The sequence below is a fragment of the Oryzias latipes genome, chromosome 17 (genome assembly GCF_002234675.1).
Source record: "Oryzias latipes chromosome 17, ASM223467v1".
NCBI classification, from domain to species: Eukaryota; Metazoa; Chordata; class Actinopteri; order Beloniformes; family Adrianichthyidae; genus Oryzias; species Oryzias latipes.
Genome location: NC_019875.2, coordinates 21392668 through 21406879, shown reverse-complemented (window position 1 = coordinate 21406879; position 14212 = coordinate 21392668). Strand labels below are relative to the sequence as shown.

The following is a 14212-nucleotide window of genomic DNA, read 5'->3' as shown; positions in this document are numbered from 1 at the left end:
TTTTCTCCTGCATGTTGGCAGCAGCTGACATATGTGACCTTTTTCCATAAAATCCCACACTGTACCCCCTATTTAATACCGATGCGTCAAGGAAATGACGTATTTTGTTTTTCCTGCAGCAGCCTTTCAGAGGACAGTTCTGGAATAGAACCGAATGGAGTGGAAGTTTTTAAGCTGCAGTTGTGAGTCTGGGCATGTAGAGGTTTTATCATAAACAAATCAACAACACCCTATGACATTCAAAGGAATTATTTCCGTACATGGATTTTTTGTGAACATTCAACAAGCCAAAAGTACAAGTCTGCAAATAAGAAAATAATTTCCATCAATTTATAATTTGATGCTCTTCTAGGAGCAACAATCCGCAAAAAGGCCCAGTCTTTGCGGGTCTTTTATTTTTAATGCTACCTTCACACCAGGAATGTGACGTGATTTCAAAAACGTGCTAAATGCGGGTTCTTTTTGAACAGGCTTTCTGTGTTTGGTGTTCAGACGGGTGAGCAGGGAGAGGCGTCTTCTTCTTTTTTTTTACTGCTTCCTAGCGCATGTCTGCCACCTACAGTTGGAAGAGGCTTGGTGCAAAATGTCAAAGTGGTGCAAATCTTCCTGCAGGGTTTTTCTTTCACAGCTCTGTTCAGATTTATGAAATACTTAGTGTCATATAATTCCAGCACAAACTGAATTCATTAATTTCTTCTCCATAAGAGTCAATGATCAATTTTCAAATGGTTGGCACTTCCGTAAATTAAAAAGGACACCATCCATAGGTCATTACCAAATCGGAGTCCGCTTTTGGTCAAAGTTCGACCTCGTTTAACTTGCGATGCGTGTTTAGTGGCCAAGCGATTAGTATGCAAAGCTTGAAAACGGTCGTAAAAACTTGCATAGCTAAATGGGAACGCAAGAGTCTTGAACACGGAAGTCCGAAACACACTTATATTCAGCTAAAAAATGTTACCCCTACCTTCCTATAAGGCAGCCCATCGCCGTGTTTGTATTCATGATCTGATTTGTACGCAACGTTAAATTGTGAGCTTCACTGTCTCACTCAGCTCTCTCAGTCTTCAACACAATACCATTCCAATTTGTTCATAAGCCTCAAAGTTTATTCTTCATTCATTTGTAAACAAAAATATGTTATTTATTATAGCAAAGTTTTACCTGTAGTCAGTTTTTGCTGTAACAGAAGCATTTTTTTCGTAATAATTGATACACTGTGGGTCAAGGTTTTCAAACGTGCTTTTTAGTCAGTACCTCTGTATTGTAGAGCATGCTTGTTGAGTTACTATGGTAACCTATCCTGCTGAGAAGCTAAAACACCTTCATGTCCCTGCAAACTCTCAACTAAATCTTGTTAAGCCCTAAAATCCTGCTTTGTACTACAGGCTGATGCAAAGTTTAAAGCTGTAGAAAGACTTCAGGTTTTCAAACTCTGTGCCAGACGTGAGCTCCTTGCTGCAGGTGTAGTGAGCGCCATGCTACTGACATTATCATCACCAACAATAGTTATCAGAAACAGCAAAATTTAAGGTTAAAGCTGTCATCCACCAAACGAAATCCAACCTTTTTTTTTTCAATTCCCCAAGTTATTGTATCCATTTTATTTTGCCAATCTTTAAATACTTTGATGAAATTAAAAATGTATAATGAAAAAAACAGTATTATTTTTTAATGAAAACACATAGGTTCTTGTTTTTTTAAAGCATTAAAATTTGAATTTCAGTCTATTCATTAAGCTGTTTAAATATATAGCTTGAAGAGCAATAATAATAAATACAGCTAGAAGAAAGACAGGAACACAAATTGTGCCATTTTCGTGGAATGACTTGTGAATGTAAAGTGCTTTGTTACAGGTAACAACTGTATTATCTGGAGAAAAGACAGCTGACCTTCAGCCTAACTTTCCTCTGCTCTCTTTTTACTGTTTTTCCCCAAACTTTTTAAAGGCACACCAAAGATAAAATCAAATTACATCCAGCAGAGAGTGTCCTTTTTTCACCTAAACAGCTCCTGAAAAGCAGTTCAGGAATAGTCTTTTCAACTAATCATTACTCAGATAATTCTTCAATATTTGTTGGACGGCATCCGACTGTAATAAACTTGATAACTAACAAAATCAGTAAGAAAATCATCAAAATCAGTATGATTTTACTGCAATACTTAACCAACCATTTTAAATCACAAAGGCTGGAAATACAAACAAATGTGTTTAGTTGGTTTTGGGCCTATAGAGAATGAAACTCTATGCAATGGCTTGATTAGCTCATCTGTTTGTTTGTTTTTTATTATTCCAAGCAAAAAAGAACAAATGATAGCTGATGCCAGAAAACTTACATTAATGTTTGAATAAAATGAGACCCAAAAGAAATACTAGAAAATACTAAAAAGTACTTTCTACATGTAAAAGATATTTACAGCAGTTTTCAGCTCTGATGCTACAAACACACACACATGTGACGCCCATTCAAGTACGCGCTAAAAGTGGGTTTTGAATGCGCTTTTAGTATATGGTGTTCACATTAGACAAGCAAGGAGGGGCTTCTTCTTCTTTTATCTACTGTTTACTAGCCCATGTCCGCCATTACGCGTGGTGCAAAATGTTAAAGCCCTGCAAATCTTGCAAATTTTACTCCAGGCTTTTTCTTTCCTAGTTCAAGAATTGGTGACCAAAAATTTCAGCTGGGCATAAACCGCAAGGATTAATTCCTCTTCCGTGATCATTAAATGGTTGGCACATCCATGAATTAAAGGGAATGTCGTTCCTTCGTCACCACCAAATCCAAGTCCCTGATTGGTCAAAGTTAAACCTGGTCTAATTTGTAACATGCGTTCAGTGGCCATGCGTTTTGTATGTAGAGCCCAAAAACGATCATAGAAACTTGCATAGCTATGCTTAAACGTGAGAGTTGTGAACACGGAGGCCCGACACACCTATATACGTGCGTTTACAGAGTCTTTAATTTGAAAGTGGCCCCTTGAACGCACGTAGCCGAGGGCGGTGTGAACATAGCTTAAGAGGGAAAGAAAGATGAACTTCTGTCTGTTTTTTATTTTGTTTTTCAGTTTGAGACAAAAAGAAATTCCTGTTTGTGCTGCCTTTAATTTTAAAGCCCAAAATTCATTATATACTGTTAATATTTATACTTGACATGATCCTATTAGATGCATTCAATATACTTTGCAAAAGCAGGCCTGACAGAGTGTGATTAAGAGTCTCATTGTGGGGTAGGAAGGGAATAATGTGAAAACAGTCCCTAATTAAACTAGAACTACAACAGTGAGTTGACTGCTAAAGACAGAAGAGTGACAGCTCAGAACTGAATGAGTCTCCATCTGCTTGGAAAACTACTGTAATCAACGTTTTATACACACTTACACACAAACACACCACACACACACACTTACTGCCAAATACTGATTCTTGAGTTTGTGTTTCCTGCACAGACAAACAGATGCACCAGATGGAGTGTCAGCTATGTTTGATTAAGAAGAGGAATAGCTGATGTGTACCAGAAAGAATTCCGAGTTAAGTCACTGTAAGGCAGAACTGTCTCTTATTTTCCCTGATCTAAATTAATTTTAAAACCTTATCTTTTGACAAAGTTGTCAGCTTTAAGTCCAATAGTGAAACGCCTTCAACTGATAGAAAACTAGAGCAAATGAATCACAAGCTCTGAACCCCACAGAGAACTTAATGTTTCTTCGTTTTTCTCTGTTGTTTTCACAGCTTGTTTTTTGTCAGATCTGTCAGACTACTCAATCTTTTTGTCAGATTTTATCCAGTTAGACAATAACTTTAAGTCTTTAAGTCACAGAATGTCACCCACATTTTCAGCAATCCTTTACTGCAACATAATCTCTCATTTTTACAGTAAGATGTTTGTAGGTTGACATTTATGCAGCAGTTACATGTAAATCCTAGTTTCTTTTAGTATTAGTAATACTGCATTTTGAAAGCTTTGCTCAATACAATATTTAATTTTTTTTATTAAGAATAGCCAGATAGAAAAGAAAAATACTTTTTTGAGTTTTATTTGGAAAGGACATTCTTAAAAGCACAGTTTCTGTTGTCTGATAACAATTACATTAAAATAAACACCTCATCAAAATATGTTAGTTTTAAAATGTTTTTTTATATTTCTATTAAACATGATCACTTTATTGAAATTGTAGAGTTAAGTGTTTCCTCTTTATGTTTTCTTTCTTAAAATAACCTTGCTAATATTTCTGTTTTCATTTCAATATGAATTCTTTTGATAATGGGACAGATGTTTTAAACTCATACTTTAAAGGCACACTTTTATTTTGTGTTTCAGCAGAAGACGTCTAGAAGTTGAGTTCTAATCTTTTGGTTTGTTTCTCTGATAGTTTCTATTGTTCAGAACAGAGACTCCAGGCCTTTTCTGTTTGTTTTTCATGAATAAAGATCCATGCATCATTGTTTAAGTTTTAAAATATGTATAAGCAACTGATACATTTGCCAAGCTGAAACAAATTAAACGGTCCGTCAAGTCCTCTTACTACAAGAAAACACTAATTAGTTCTGACTCTTTGCAAAGACGCAATCCTTTGTGAAAAATCATTTTCTCATTAATTGTATTCATCCTTCCCATTTCCATGTTTTTGTCAATTTAACATTACATGTAAAGCATACAGCTCAACATTTTCTGTCAATGCAGTTTATTCTACTCGGGACTTTAGTCGCTGACTTTGGTTTCTGCTGAATCCTCTCAATATGACATGGCAACACACCCACTTTCAATTCCAAAAGTTTTTTTGTTGGGTGCATTTTTGGTAGAAATTTTATGCTTGTCATTCGAAGCATATTTGCAACCCCCCATCATTTCAGATACATTCAATAAAGGTTGATGGTGAAAAAAAAGTGTGAGAAACATACGAGTGAAAAAAGGCTTTTTCTCCATTCCCTTTGCTTCATTTTGCTGCTGTGTTATATTCCCATGTAGCGAATAAAGCAGAAAGCAGATTTGCACCCATCCTTTCACCAATAGGCGTTGGCTTCTATTTTGTGAATAAAAGGTCACTGCAGGTTAATATGATTTGTGTGGTTCCATCTAAAGCCTGCGCTATGCAAAAAAGAAAAGATACAATTATATACATTTTGAATAAGTTTGCTTGTTGCTTTTTTTCTTTAGCAGTCAGATTTAATGTCCTTTTCTCCATAAATCTTTTGTTTTTCCTCTCCTTGTCTTGTTTTTACCAGCTATAACCTCAAAGGCTGATAGGACACTACAGGATCTTAAAGTGCTTTTTCTTTTGTGATCTATTGTTGGTCTTTATCATGATTATGCCGTTTTAGCCAAAATGAGAAACCCTTGTAAAAGTTTCTGCAAAGCGGCAGTAGCTTATCAGAAATTTGCCTCTGAGTTGTGGGCAGGACTGGTTGCGCAAAGTAAGCCCACCCCTACTTCCTATAATACATCTGTTTACACACTCTCCCACAAGCTTACAACCCCTCACAATCCAAACATAACATTACCAGTGCAAAATAAAAATGAGCAATATCAGAGATATCCAGCCGTACACTTTTGAGCCAGATGCCAGCTCGAACAAGGAAAGCAAAGCTGTATGGATCTATTTGTCTGCAAGTGGATGCATTTGAATAGAATGGACCAGGGAGCTTGTGGTCTGCTCAGTGTAGCTTCTACATCACAGCTGCAGTCTTTTTCCAGCAGCATTTTACCTTCTGCTCCTGATCCACAACAATTTGAAGAAAGCAATACTCAGAAATGCAATTTTAATCTAAATTTGCTTTTAAATGATGTCCTCCATTATGAGAAAAATGTCACAAGAACATGTTAAAACCACCAAAAAAATTATTTTCATCGGTGTGGGTCTTTAAACACTAAAGAGGGGGGAAACTCCCTCATATGTTGTGACCAACATAATTATTTGGGCAAAACTTGTGAAGTCAAAGTTTAACAGAGAAACTAGGATGAGCAAACTTAAGTTCAAAAACTCAGTTTTTTTTATTTTTATCAGCAAATAAGAACTCTTAAGAGTTATTTTCACATTTTAAGTAGACGATTAATCCTTAAGTTAATGTGGAAGTCCACGGCTGCACTTATGAACCCAATACATAGTGGGCGAACACTGACGGAGAAGCCTACTCATCAGGAGCACGTTTCTCCAGCAGTGTTCTCCCACTCTGTGGGAGAAACCTACTCATAAGGATCCGCACTCTGTAATTTTGTGAATAAGTCGTGCTGAGCAAGGATTCTGTGCAGAATTGAAACAGTCATGTATCTATTGTTAGTTTTTAGTTCCTTTCCCACTTCCTCAAATCCATGATTGATCTGGGAGCTGCTAATGAGTTCGGGAAAATCACCAATAGGGAGGGCAGCTGGTTCAGAAACTAAAGGTATGAAATAACAGGATGTTTCCAGAACAGAATAAAGACTTTTTAGTACATTAATTAATGTCAGTGATGTGTATTTTTCATTACTGTGAAATGAGGGCTGAGGAAATTAACCATTTGGCTGTTTAATGTCCCTCTCGTAGGTTTGAGTCCATTTCTCATATTCCTTCTTTTTTCAGTCTTTCTTGTTGTTTGCTCAGCTAACTCAACTGCACAAAAACAGAACAACAAAGTAAATGAAGATGGTCTTGCTCCACACCTGAACGACTGAACAATATGTTAAAATAACGCTAAAATTAAATAGTTTAATGTTACTGTGATTGTTATGATTTTCTCCTCTTTACTCCTTTCTTGCCTTTTAGGGGAGATTTGCGCCTTCAAGGTCTTTGGTCAGGATGCTCCGTTTGAAGCAGTTGTGCTAAATCGAACATCAGGAGAAGGAGTCCTGAGGGCCAGTAGTCCTGTGGACTGTGAGAGCCAGAAGGAGTACACCTTCATCATCCAGGCCTACGACTGCGGGGCCGGACCTGATGGGGCTGACTGGAAGAAATCCCACAAGTAATCCCACCTCATGTTTGTGCCTGAATGTGATCTTACTTTAAAAAACAAATGTACAATAAAAAAATCGTGGAGGGTAAGACTTGTTTTCTGTTGAAAGATATTAGGGAGTAAAAATAGATGCTGCAGCATCATATTTTAAAACAAAGTTGCAGCCACTTGTTTGGCCTTTATTGGACTCACTTTGGGCCTTTTCCTTACATTCAGAATCATTGTGTTTCCAGTAATAAAACCTTTAATCTAAAACAAGATCCATGCACAGCATTTTATTAGACAGAAGCAGCAATGAATTCTTTTTTTTTTTTTTTTTTTTTAACTTGTCCTGTCCAACAGCTAGGCAGACAGATGAGAGCTGAGGGCCTCTTGGGTTGGACATATTTTACTTTAACAAGAGGGGTTATTAATCTTCAGACAAACCAAAGGTATGTCTGAATAAACCCCTTTTGTAATTGAGGCCAAACTTTATTAATTTCAAACATGTCTGAAAATCTTTGGTGTTGGACCGGACGGAAAAGGAAAGAGGGGAAGAAGAAAGAGGGACGTTAGAGAGAGGGGTGGTAGGGGGTGATAATAGGAGGAGAAGGGGGATAAGACCATGAAGCAGCATAAAGCAACAAGTTTACTGGTTGTTAATCATTATGGTAAGGTTCAAATGTAAAAAAAAAACAAAAAAAAGGGCGGAGCCTGTCCACACACACACTCAAATGTTATAAACACACCTGTTAGTTGCAAAAATGTCCACCTGTCGACATGTACACAAAACAGGTAGTGTTCACACGCATACTTATGCCTTAAAACCAACTAGTGTGAAATATTTCAGTCATTCAGTCTGTTGAGCTGACACCTGTGCTCAGGTGAGTGTTTATGTTCTTCTAAAATGGATGGTGGAACGTGAAAAGAAGGAGGGAGAGTGCCCAGCCATCCCCACCCCAAGACCCCCACCGCACCAGCAGCGGCAGCCGGATTCCCCCCAACACCACACGGGAACCGGCAGGGAACAACCGCCGCCCGGGCGACCAAGCCCGCCACCCAGGCCAGGGCCAGCAGGGCCGCCGCAAGGCCCCCAGAGCCAGAGAGCAGGGAGGCACGGAGGGAAAGAGGGCGCCGCCCCAGCCCAACCAGGAGAGCAGCCCCCCCGCCGCGCCGGGAGAACCCAACGCAGGGCCCCACCGGAGAAGGACGCCCACAGCCCCAGACGAGCACCCCACCACCACCCAGGAGTTCCGGGCATCCCCCCGCCCCAACCCCAGGTACGGGCCAGGACCCCCCAAGGGAGACCCACTCCGCACTCCAGGCAGCCATCCGCCCGGCCAACGGTTGGTCCAGGGAGGAGCGAGGCAGGGGCCCGCCGCCCCCGCCCAGGAGGGGGGAACCCCGGGGGAAAAAGAGGGCCCACAAGGGGTGTTGTAAATATGGCCCGACCAGGCTCGGCCACAGTTGGAAATTTGGCGGGGCCCAGCACTCAGGAGCAAGGACCAGAACCCACCCCCCAGGGACACGAACACCCCCGGCTCAGATGTAATGTGAACCCCCCCACCGCGCGGAGAGAGCACCGCCGGGCCCAGGAAGCCAGCACCCCGGGGACACAGCCGCCGTTGCAAAGGGGCCCGTACCCCCCACCAGGGAAGAGGCAGGGGACAGATGGTCCTAGGTCCCACCTTCCTTGCAAAATGTGTGTGCGTGTATGTGTGTTTGAGAGAGTGTGTGTGTGCATGTGTGTGTGTTTATGTTGGGATGTATATATTGAGGGGGGAGGGGTGTGTGTACTAAGGGGGGTGCGGTTAAAATTGGCGGGTAGGGCACTAAGGGGACGTCTCCTGATTACTCACAGTGACGTCCCCTCACCCTCCCCACCAAGGGGCCCTAAATGTCTAAGGTGCGGTTAAAATTGGCGGGTAGGGTGCTAGGAGGACATCCGCTGCTTGCTGGCAGTGATGTCCAAGCACCCCCCCTACCAAGGGCCCTACATGTCTAAGGTGCAAATAAAACCGAAAGAGGGGGGGCCCACTCCATACGGCAACCACAGGAGGGGGGTCACTGCCTAGTAAACCCCCCCCCCCAAGGCTCATCGCAGGCTAAGCCCCCCACCCCCTCACCCTATTATGAGGTTATATGAGGAAGGGGGTAAGTTGGGGACAGATGATAGACTGTCCCCCGGTGGTCAAACAGCCGTCCCCCGCCCCCCCCCCCCAGCAAGGGGGCCAGGCCCACCCAGCCCCGGGGCCCCACCCCCGGAGGCGCAGACACCCCAGGCCCAGCACCACCACCCCCACACAGAGAGAGGGGAGCCAGAAAGCGCCGGCCCCCCCCGGAGCAAGCCCAGGCCCCCACCCCCAAACGCCGGCCCTAGAAGAGCTCTGGTCAGGCCTCGACGGGACCGAGGCAGCCAACCGGCCGGGGAAACCGCCGATGGCCTCAGCGGAGACCCCGACCCGTCAACCCCCCCTGCCCCGTACCAATAGTGGCCCCCCCCCTCCCCCAGAATGCCCCCCCACAGGACAGGGCCGACAAGACCCCCACCCCACCCCACCCCCAGACCCCGCAGCCGAAGCGGATGACACCCAGAGCGACCGGGGGCCCCAAGAGGGTTGTCCCGTCCCGCCCCAGAGCCAGGGAAGGGCCGATCCCAGCCCCAGGTGTAGACGGGAAGCCCATCCAGCGCCGCTGGGCCCCCCCCCCGAGCAGCGCCCCCCGCCAACCCCACCAGCACAGGCAAAGGGACCACCCCCCCAAGCCAAGCCAGACCACCACCCCACCCCCCCCACCACGCACCCCCACACCCAAGCCCAGAGGACCACGCAGCGCCCCAGGCCGCCCCACCCAGGCGCCGGACCCTACCCCCCGACCAACGGAGCCCCCACCACCCCCGGCCAGGCACCGGAGGCCCCGACCCCCACCCCGGCCCACGGCAGAAGGGCAAGGAGCAGCGACGACCATGCCCCCCCCACCCCCTAAGTCACGGAGTTAGCTATGGGAGACCAGAGAGACCGAATTCTTTCAAAGTTACTTGAACTTTGGGCTGACATTTTTTCCAAGCTGATATGATCAAGCAGCAGATTTCTGTGTTGACTTATATTTATATTTTTTTTGCTTTTCCAATTTATTAAAATAGTTTTTTTAGCAATGCAAAGAGTTATGAAAATGATAGAGCCTAATCCTCCTTCTACATCGATGGCACTCATGTCACCAAGCACACAAAGTGACGGTGAAGCTGTGATTGAAACCTTAAGCCAGACTGATAGATCGGCACATACCTGCTGCCAGAGAGCCTGGACAGGCGTGCAGAACCATAGTGCATGCATGTAATTGTCGGGTAGATTACTGTCACAGTGCTGACAAATGTCTGAGTTACTGAGACCCATCTTGAACATCCTCTGTCCAGTGTAGTAAATTCTGTGAAGAGTTTTGAAATGGATTAGCTGCAGATTTGGATTTTTTGTCATTTTAAAGGTGTTTAGACAAAGTTCTGACCAAAAACTTTCATCTGTGCTGATGCTCAAATCCGCATCCCATTTTGTTGTCGGAAGTGAAATATTGTTATCTAAATTACATAAAAGTTTGTATATTTTGGAGAGAGTTTTATTCATTGAGAAATTGATCAGAGTGGTAACTACATCTGGTAGCTTTAAATCGTTGTCTCTGTATTTAAACTTTTTAGTAATAATTGATTTAAGTTGCTGATATTCCAAGAAGTTATATATTCCATGTTTGTCTTGAAGTTCCTGGGGAGTTATGAATCTTCTATCAATAATTATGTGCTCTAGTTGTTTTATGCCCCCTGCTTGCCAAGCTGGGAAGTGGATAATTTTTTTGTTTATGAGGATGTCTGGGTTGTTCCAGATGGGTGTCATTTTGCACGGTTGAATTGATGATTTTGATATTTTGAGAAATTCCCACCAGGCTGTTAAAGTGGCATTTATATTAATACTTTTGAAACAATCCTGTTTTTTAACTATTTGACTAATAAATGGAAGATCTGACAGGTTGATCAGCAATGAATTCTTGATTCTTAAGGGCCTTTGATGCTGAGCTGTTTGGTTTGCAGAAATCTTCCACTATTTTTGGGCTGGAGTGAAATGGATCTGAATTTGGCTGCAGATCAAACAAAAGAACTCTGGTCTAACTACAATTAAAAGTCTTGTTTTACTTGCAAGTAATCTTGGTATGGTTATTTTCATTGTGAATCCAGGGATCCAAAAGAGTGAACAAAGATAATAAATGATGGGAACAATTTAGGAATCATTTAAAGTCCCACTCCAATCATCTTTTGATCTATTTTAAACGCATTCACAGTTTATTTTTAACTGCAATTATGTCATTTTTAGCCCAAATAAAAACAAAAAACAACCTGTGTTGTTTTCTAGAACAACGGTTTCAGCAGAGTGACAGTAATTCAGTAGAACTTCACTTCGGAGTTGTGGGTGCAACTATTGACATGAAGCAATCCCGTCTCCTTTTCCCCTCCCCGTTGCGAAAGAGCTGGTATCTTGTGGTCATCTTTTCATCTACTCCTGATTCTCAACAATTATAATAAAAAAAATACCCACGAATGCAATTTTAAGCTTCATTTTCTTTATATATTTCCTACATCATCAGAATTTTTTTTTCTAACAATAATTATGTATCAGATGTATGCACTTGTGTATAAATTATGAGGGAAAAACTAAGACAGTTTCAAATTGAGTTTGATGTAGTTTAGTAAGCTCAGGATGGAAAAAAAATTCACTTCATCTTAACTTTATCCATAGAAAGCTATTTTTTGGCAAAGGAAGCTCAAAGATGTAATCACTTATTTGGGGCCTCTACAGGAGGGCTAAAAGGAAAGGAGACACATTTTGCTCCAAATTGGAGGAGGTCTCCTGCAGAGCTGGACTCCAGGGATGGCAGCCATCTGCTTTGAATTTTTTGGAAAGATAATATAGAAAATTAAATAACTGCAGTTCCTGCTCTTTAAAGGACAAAAAAAAAGAATGCGCCATAATGGCTGAAATAAAAAAGGTGCATATTGAAGGTCACTTATCCAGCACTGTTGAATTTAAATCAACTATTAGATTTAATAAACATCCAAACTGTTTATCAGATAGAAAAAAAGTTAGGAATTATCCTCACGCTTACTGGAAATGTGTTAAATCTTGGATGTGACTTGTGAAGTCTTTGAGTCAAGCGTACTGATGTTGAAAACATGATTGGTGACAACATGTTTACACATTTCATTTATTTTTTTTTAAATTTCGATATTTTTTCACAAATTTTCTTTGGATTTGTATATAGCTTGCTCCTGTAGTTAGAAATATGTAACATTCTATTAAAATAGATTTTCCTCCTCTTCTTAAAAATAAGTCGTTTTTGTTGACACTCAGTGGTAAGGCGGTCTTAGCTGAGACTTGCAGATATGTCTGATGATATGCCTCAGTGATGGTCCATCAATATAATATGGCTCTGTATGTGTCTGCAGTCCTTTGTGGGTTAGATTGACAGGCAGGCAGAGTGCTGTGGACAGCAGCAAATCAAACCCTCCACTCCTTCAGTCAGAGACGAGCAGCTGCTAAAATAAGCTGCAGCTCGATACGGAAGGTGGAGAGGCGCGAGGAGGAAAATTTATCAGCTCCAAGATCTGTGATGAATTCCTTTAGTGGGAAATGAACACACACTGTGTACGTGTGTGTGTGTGTGTGCATTGAAGTGTGTTTGTGACTGTGTGACATTATCGTGCTATGACATTCTACACAGGTCTCATCAAACTAACATTAATTAGCCAGATGCACACAGTCTCGGATATTATCTGAGTTGCTGTCAGTGAAGGTCACCTGTGAAGCAACTCCTGTGTCTCCATTAAAGGTACTTATTCAGACTTCATGGCATGCTGCGGATGCCTGGTTAAAGCTTTTAGACAAACATGCTTTTTATTTCAAAAGTCCCTTAAAGCTTTAATCATTTCAATTTGAAGAATATTTTTCAATGCCAAACCTTCTTTCTGTTACCGTACTTAAAATCTTCCTTTTCACATGTCTGCACTCCCTTATCTAATCTTTTATTTCTGTCATTGTCTCCTGCAGGGCTGTGGTTCACGTTCAAGTGGATGATGTCAACGAGTTCAGCCCTGTGTTTAGAGAGTCCCTCTACAAAGCATCAGTAACTGAAGGCAAGATCTACGACAGCATTTTACAGGTATAGATGCTGTACAACCATGTTTTGATGAATCCCTTGTTGCTATGGGAAATGAATAATGATGTAACAATAATACATCTCTTTTCTACTTGGTACTGATGGAGGTCTGACTGATTGCTACTGTTGCAGGTGGAAGCTTGGGATCAGGACTGTTCACCGCAGTACAGCCAGATATGCAACTACGAAATTGTCACTCCTGGAACCCCATTTGCCATCGACCGCAATGGTGAAACATTGTGTTTATCTTAAATTGTTTTCCTATAAGTAATTATTAATCCTGAAAGAACCCAATGAAAATCATGTTTTTGTCATTTTTTTTGTGGCATTTATCTCACGATGGAGGACATTAATAAAAAAATTAAGATTAAAAAAAGCCTGTATTTGAGGCGTAGAAAATACGACAGGCGGGTCACAACCTCCATGCTACGCTCCATTCCGATGCATCCACTTGCAGACAAATAGATCCATCTACATATTCATTTTCCTCATCCGAGCTGACATCTGGTTCGCAGCATTATAGCTGAATAGCTCTGATATTGCTCGCCATTTTGTTGCACCTATAATGTTAGGTTTTTTAAGGGGCACAGTCACATTTTAAGGGGCTATAAGCTAGCTGGAGAGCGTGTAAACAAAAGAATGATGAGAGAAGTCAGGGCAGGCTTCCTCCATGCCAGCAGTCCCGCCCACAACTTGGAGGCAAATTTCTGATGAACTACTGCTGCTCTGCATAAGCTATGCTCTAGAAAATGACATAGGTTTTTGAATTTTGGCTAAAAGCGTCAGAATCATAATTAAAATATTTCTGGGAACACAATTGGAGGGGGACTTTAAGGATGGACCACATCAGTTTATTTTTGCACACATAGGGATTTAAGGTTTTATATTTCTCTGACCTGCACAATTTTGTTGGTAAAATATAAAAACATGCAACATTTTAGGTTTTTTTTTCCAATCTCATCAATTATTTTTCAGATTCAACTGGCATATGTATCTGTGTATTTTCCAAACTAGTTCTACTTACCGTATTTCTACCTTTAGGGTCACAGTGGATTTGCTGATATGAACCATCCTTTTCTACTTTGATGTTACTGTTTTTCATCAAGGATTTAT

The 14212-nt window shown here is 41.6% G+C and overlaps 1 protein-coding gene across 1 annotated transcript in view; it reads left to right on the top strand.

The window, feature by feature from the left end:
• LOC101166581 (calsyntenin-2) overlaps positions 1-14212 on the top strand; it is a 141671-nt gene that overhangs the window by 88986 nt on the left and 38473 nt on the right. The window contains exons 3-5 of the mRNA XM_011486645.3: positions 6739-6934; positions 12991-13102; positions 13232-13328. Of these exons, the coding sequence (XP_011484947.2) occupies positions 6739-6934; positions 12991-13102; positions 13232-13328 (405 nt within the window). The remainder of the gene's footprint in view (positions 1-6738; positions 6935-12990; positions 13103-13231; positions 13329-14212) is intronic.